At 32.9% G+C, this 6,092-nt stretch overlaps 1 protein-coding gene across 1 annotated transcript; it reads left to right on the top strand.

The window, feature by feature from the left end:
* The first annotated feature begins 15 nt into the window (after nucleotides 1–15).
* Nucleotides 16–4,382, top strand: LOC117103721 (protein ANTAGONIST OF LIKE HETEROCHROMATIN PROTEIN 1-like). The gene is made up of 3 exons (XM_033244326.1): nucleotides 16–463; nucleotides 741–2,195; nucleotides 2,904–4,382. Exons 2-3 carry the CDS (start codon nucleotides 2,024–2,026, stop codon nucleotides 3,638–3,640), a joined length of 909 nt encoding a protein of 302 aa, XP_033100217.1. The 5' UTR covers nucleotides 16–463; nucleotides 741–2,023; the 3' UTR covers nucleotides 3,641–4,382.
* Nucleotides 4,383–6,092: the final 1,710 nt, after the last annotated feature.

Below are 6,092 nucleotides of genomic sequence, written 5' to 3'. Positions count from 1 at the left end.
GTTATATACCTTATGATGAAAGATTTATTCTATGTATCCATGTTAGAGCATATATGAATATTGGTATATTAAGCAATATGTATGACTTAAACGTTATCCATATAGACCTGTTGTGTAAAGACATTCACTGTGGAATTTGTATTTCACGCTTGAATGATTTTGGTTAACCTAGCACAAATGTATGCTTGGTAGAGGATTAACAGTGGTTTAAAATAGGAGGCTTGATTCCTTTGTTATGCAATGAGGGCTTTGTTTAAGATAGGTTATTCTTGGAAGTTAGTTCAGTGATAACTCAAAATGCACCCTTAATATTGCATGTTTCCCTACTATGATTATTCAGTATTTGCAAACTTATAATGATTCTATTTGAAATATAGGATATGGAGTATTCATGTACTGTAATGACAATCTGTGACCGGAACTGATTATCCGTCTGAACTGTGTAATTATACCCGGCAAAGTTGTAAGTTAATTGAAAACTATATGATATTTACATTGTATATGGTAAGCAATATGGTTGTTTACGGATGATGATGGTGGCTATACTCCAACAATATTTATTGATTTTATTGGTATATTTAATGATGTACTATGTTTCAATGACTGAATTTATGCTATCTTCAAGTTTGACTTATGTTTGCCATAAGGAATTTCAGGATTATTTTACTATGATTCATGAAATGTAGTTACAGTTGTTTTAGGATGTTATCATGCTATTGTTCCATTCTGTATTTTTATAGAATCGAATGAGAAACGTTTGAATAAACAAATTCATATCAAACTCAAGCCGTGGTATAGTTGCGTTATTGCTAACCTGTGGGTAGTCGTTCTGACCTTTCGCTACAATAGTAATAAAAACACTAACGTACTTTATAAAAATATATATGGCCTAGTAGGCCTATTAGTAGAAAATGTGCAGTATATAATAATTAGTTACTAGCCATATAACAGGCATTGGCCCTATTTAATATTTTAATTGATAGTATATATTCTTTATAGAAAGGCATAGGCCTAGGCCTAAGCCTGAATACCCTAAGCCCACCCCTAGCGTGAACCGCTTTAGAAAACATCAAAAATGATAGACCTAAAACATTAACATTAACTTAAGTAAAGTTATTAAGTAAACATTACAATCCTAAAATAAGAATTACACCGCATTTGTGCACATACCATATATAATTAGCAATAGAATGCAACCTAACCTAGGCCTGAAAACACGATCGGACGAGAATCGTAACAAGATTCATAACCCGATGAATTTACGATGTTCAGGCGGTGTCTAATTACACTGCACCAAGTCTAAGCTCTGCGGCGAAGGGCCTAGCACCAACCGCCACACACAATTGAAAGACACATTTTAATATCTCTAGCCACCGTTCGTTATTAATTATTTCTCAAATTTAATAACGCCACGTAGTAGTTATAATAATATATTTTCATAAATACCTTGTTCGCGAACGATTCGGTTGAGTTTAGACCTAAAAAAATTATTGAACTTTTTAAACTCGCTGTACTATATCAATAAAAAAAGTATAATACATACTCCAAGTATTGAAATACACGCCATCGTGTTGGGATTCAATATTGAATCAAACAAACAAAGATGACAACAAAGCTTAAGATCGGATCTCTCAGAAAACGATCACATGGGAGCGTTAGGACCAATCACAATGTCCGGATTCTGCTTTTTCAAAACGTCATGCAGAGAACGTTGTTTAGAAAGGTCGTAATTCACGGTTCCGAATGAGCGTTGTATGCTAATACCCATTTCACACTGATGATATTTTGCAAATATTAACAACTTGTAACAAGTTGTAACCAGGTTTGGATGAGTGTGAAAGCAAAATCCTTGTAAACTTTCCGAGATTTCACAGGGGTCCCCTGAGTTATCTCGGAACAAAAACAGACCATCGCGAGGCCTGTTTTTTCCCCGAGATGTTCCGAGTTGTTGTTGCGCATGCGTCATGTCCCTATTTTGACCTTTTCGCGGGCTGTGTGTTTTTTTTTTTTTTAGTTCGAACGAATGGCGGCAGCGATGGAAAACGTAGGCCTATCAACATTATTACCTAAAAGAAATATTGCTAAATTTCACATGTCAGCGGATGTAGAAAAAATCACGAGGCTTCGTAATCGTAGAATACGCCGACAGCGAATTATTATGATGCTTGTCGCACTGATTGCCTCTAACAACAATGGTGAGTACCTACCGGCCGGCGGCCCGACTGCGCCTAGCTAGCGTAGGCCTAGGCCTATCTTTCTAACTTAATGTAATGGATGGACCATAGATGAGATGATTGAATATTTGTAGACATCCCTGATAAAAGCATGGTGATAATATATTTAATAACTTAGGTAGTTAATTAAACTATTTAACGTTTGGTCAAGCTTTAAAACCTATAATTACTAAATAGAACAATATATATATATATATATATATATATATATATATATATATATATATATGCCTATAAATAAAATAAAAAATAAAATAAAAAAAATAAACAAATTACGTTTTTTTTTTGTATTCGTAGTACAAATGTTTACTAAGGTAAATGGTGTGAACATTAATAGGATATGGTAATTGAAAAGATTTATGTACAATGAAAATATATATATATATATATTCCAGTGAAAGCAATGACTGAAATCGAATGCTTTATAGAACCAATCTAATTAATTTTACCAGTCTTTTTAATTTTATATAGGCATTAGTACTATGTCAATCTTGTACGATACTGTGCATGTATATAAATAAGAATTGTATTGAAGAAGGTATTATTGATATATTTACATGGAATGACAATAAAGGAAGGAAGCTCCCACGAAAGACAAAAAAAAAAAAAAGAACAAGATCATATATTGTAGGACCTAATTGAAAATGAATTCTTATCTGTTTGTTTCAGCTTTTGAGTCTGTCCCAAGGTCTTGTTGGGCCCTTCCTCGCAACATTGATTGGTGGACTCATGATCTGCAGTTTTGGACAGACGATAGAAGGTTTTATAAGAACTTTCGTATGTCAACAGACACATTCGATTTACTCTGCCATCATTTACAAGGTTCACTCATGAAACAAGACACACACTTGCGTAAGGCTATGGCTATCCCAGTAAACAAAAGAATTGCTATCACTTTAACTCGGCTTGCAAAAAATTCAGATCTCAGCTGCATCAGCAACACATTTGGTGTAGGTGTGTCAACAGTGTGTACCATATACACTGAAGTGTGTAAAGCAATTTGTCAAATATTAACACCAATTTACCTGAAGAAACCAACCACTAGTGAGATGTTGAATATTATAAAAGGCTTCGAGGAAAAATGGGGATTCCCCCAATGTGGTGGCGCCATTGATGGTTGCCACATCCCCATCATATCACCCTCTACATACCCAGCTGACTATTATAATAGAAAGGGATGGCACAGTGTGCTGTTGCAGAGAGTAGTCGATCATAGGTATAGATTTATTGACTTTGACTTGGTTGGCCTGGGAAATGTCATGACACCTGGGTCTATGAACATTCAAGCATTGGCCACACAGTTTCAGAAGGAAACTATTACCCTGAATTGGTTAAAAACATTAACAATGTGCCTATCCCTGTTGTGCTTGTCGGTGATTCGGCCTATGCTTTGTCGAATGGCATGATGAAACCATATCAGAGAGCAAATTTGACAAGGGAACAAAAGAGGTATAACTATATTCAAAGTAGAAGCCGCATGGTGGTTGAAAATGCTTTTGGCCGTCTCAAGAATAGATGGCGTTGCCTGATGAAGCGCAACGATAGCTCCATTACCAACATGAAGTACATCATTGGTGCCTGTCTTGTGTTGCATAATTTCTGTGAAGCGTGGGGCGACAACAGCTTACCCGATGATGAGGAAGAAGATGACTTTACTCAACTTAACACAGAACCAACTAACAATGCTGGTGATGCAAGTACAATTCGTGATACAATATGCACATATATATCACAATCTCTTTATTGAAACATTTTATTGATGTTGGTCACTATTACATTAAATGTAAACTGTACATGCATCTTCAAAACAATGGACGGAAGTGATTTAAGGCAGTTACGTTTACCTGATACTTGGCATGTTATTGTACACAACTGTAAATATTCTAAAAAGCACCACTCTTTCTAAAAACAACAATTCTGTTTGAATAAGTTAATGATTAAAAAATGAATGGTGCTAAAGATGAAAAAAAAAATATTATGAACCTGATAAATAAAAACTTGTAAATACTGTATATAGCACCATGCACTTACCTATGAGATGAACGTCAAGCTAATCTAGACTATATATTTAACCTTCGCATGAGTGTATTTGTTTACATATTGCAAAGATACAGAACAATAAAAGGTATCATAGTTAAAGGTTTAAAACTATATGTAAATAGGTCATTTAACATTTCTTTTAGCAAAATATAAAACTTAACTAAAAAAAAATTGCACATGCATGAAATATGAAAGATATATATATGTAAATAGGTCATTTAACATTTCTTTTAGCAAAATATAAAACTTAACTAAAAAAAAATTGCACATGCATGAAATATGAAAGATATATATATGTAAATAGGTCATTTAACATTTCTTTTAGCAAAATATAAAACTTAACTAAAAAAAAACTGCACATGCATGAAATATGAAAGAAAATGGTTTAACTTGCTTTGGGGCAATTCCATGCAAAACAGGACATGGCACCTAAATTTTTAAAATAGTGATATCCTACCAAATTAAAGATGAAATTCTGAACCTTCATGAAATGGTCTTAGTTTTCAAATTTTTATACTCACTTCAATTTTGTATAAGAAATACAATTAATATTATTTTTTCCCAAAAAAATGAATAAATTAGGCCAACTTTTAGAGTGTTTAGTTTATGCTCTTTAACATATTTCACCAACATAACTGATTGGATTAGTAATTATTAACATTATATGTGCTATATTCATGAATTCATTTTATTTTGCGTACTTCGTTCTGCTACAGCAACTTGACGATAAACTACAATGTAAAATGTCCCGAAGTTACCAAAAAAGTAATATTTTTTTTATTTCTCGAAAAGTACTTAAAAAATAAGAGAAAATTTATTATTCAAATCATAAGCATATATGTGAACAACATAAACATGGATTGAAAAAAAAAAATTATTTCGTTATTATAGCAATTTAAAAAGTGTCCTGACGTGGCTTTTTTGGTAACTTTGTGACGGTAACACTGTTACATCCTATTTAAATGCACATGGGACTATTCCACGGTAACTTCGGGACACTTTGACACAAAATTTGAGACTTTATGTGCATACAATATATATAATTTATTCAACAAGCAATAAATCACAGTTACACTTTTTACTTGCTACTGCTACCTACATTTCTATTGAAAAAAAACCATAAATATCTACAAGCATATATTAAATATGAATTTTATTGTCTCCGATAACTTCGGAACATGAAATAGGACATAGTTTTAACATTTTTTTAAACATAAAAGTCTGTGAAAAAGGCATATTATACACTTTTTTTAATGCACTGAAGAAATATTTAGCTTTCATATATCCTTAATACAAATATGTTATGATTTCTATTAATATAATGATCATTTAAAAAAAATCATGTAACATAGACTAGTTATAATTAATCAGTAATTTATACCTAATTGTTTATTATTGTATACGCACCTGTAGAGTACAAAAACAGTGATACAGTAAAACCTCGAATTGAAGCCCTGGGCTTTTTTTTTGGCAAACTTTCGAGGCCACTTTTGCAAAGTAAAAAAAAAAGGGGGGGGGGTGGCTTCGGCTTCTTTTCAAAATATATGCTGTAAATTTTTGGAATTAGTACTATAAAACAATAAACAGGGCCACTGTAACATGATTCTGTATCATGGAGTGTATTAACAAGCGTGTGTTAAATTTATTTAGCTCCTTTGAAATTCATGTACAGTGTACGTACTGTACTAATACTATCTCATACTGTACTAATACTATCTATCATATACTAAAAGCAGCCTATGTTATCTTGAAAAGAATCCCATGGGCTTCTTTTCAAGGCTAAATTTGCAAACTAAATAGGGGGGGGGGGGGGGTGCA

Source organism: Anneissia japonica, unplaced genomic scaffold, assembly GCF_011630105.1.
Source record: "Anneissia japonica isolate Jap-2015-1 unplaced genomic scaffold, ASM1163010v1 scaffold7640_len123960_cov104, whole genome shotgun sequence".
NCBI lineage: Eukaryota > Metazoa > Echinodermata > Crinoidea > Comatulida > Comatulidae > Anneissia > Anneissia japonica.
Note: the sequence above shows the minus strand (reverse complement) of the source record. Positions and strands in the feature narration are given on the sequence as shown.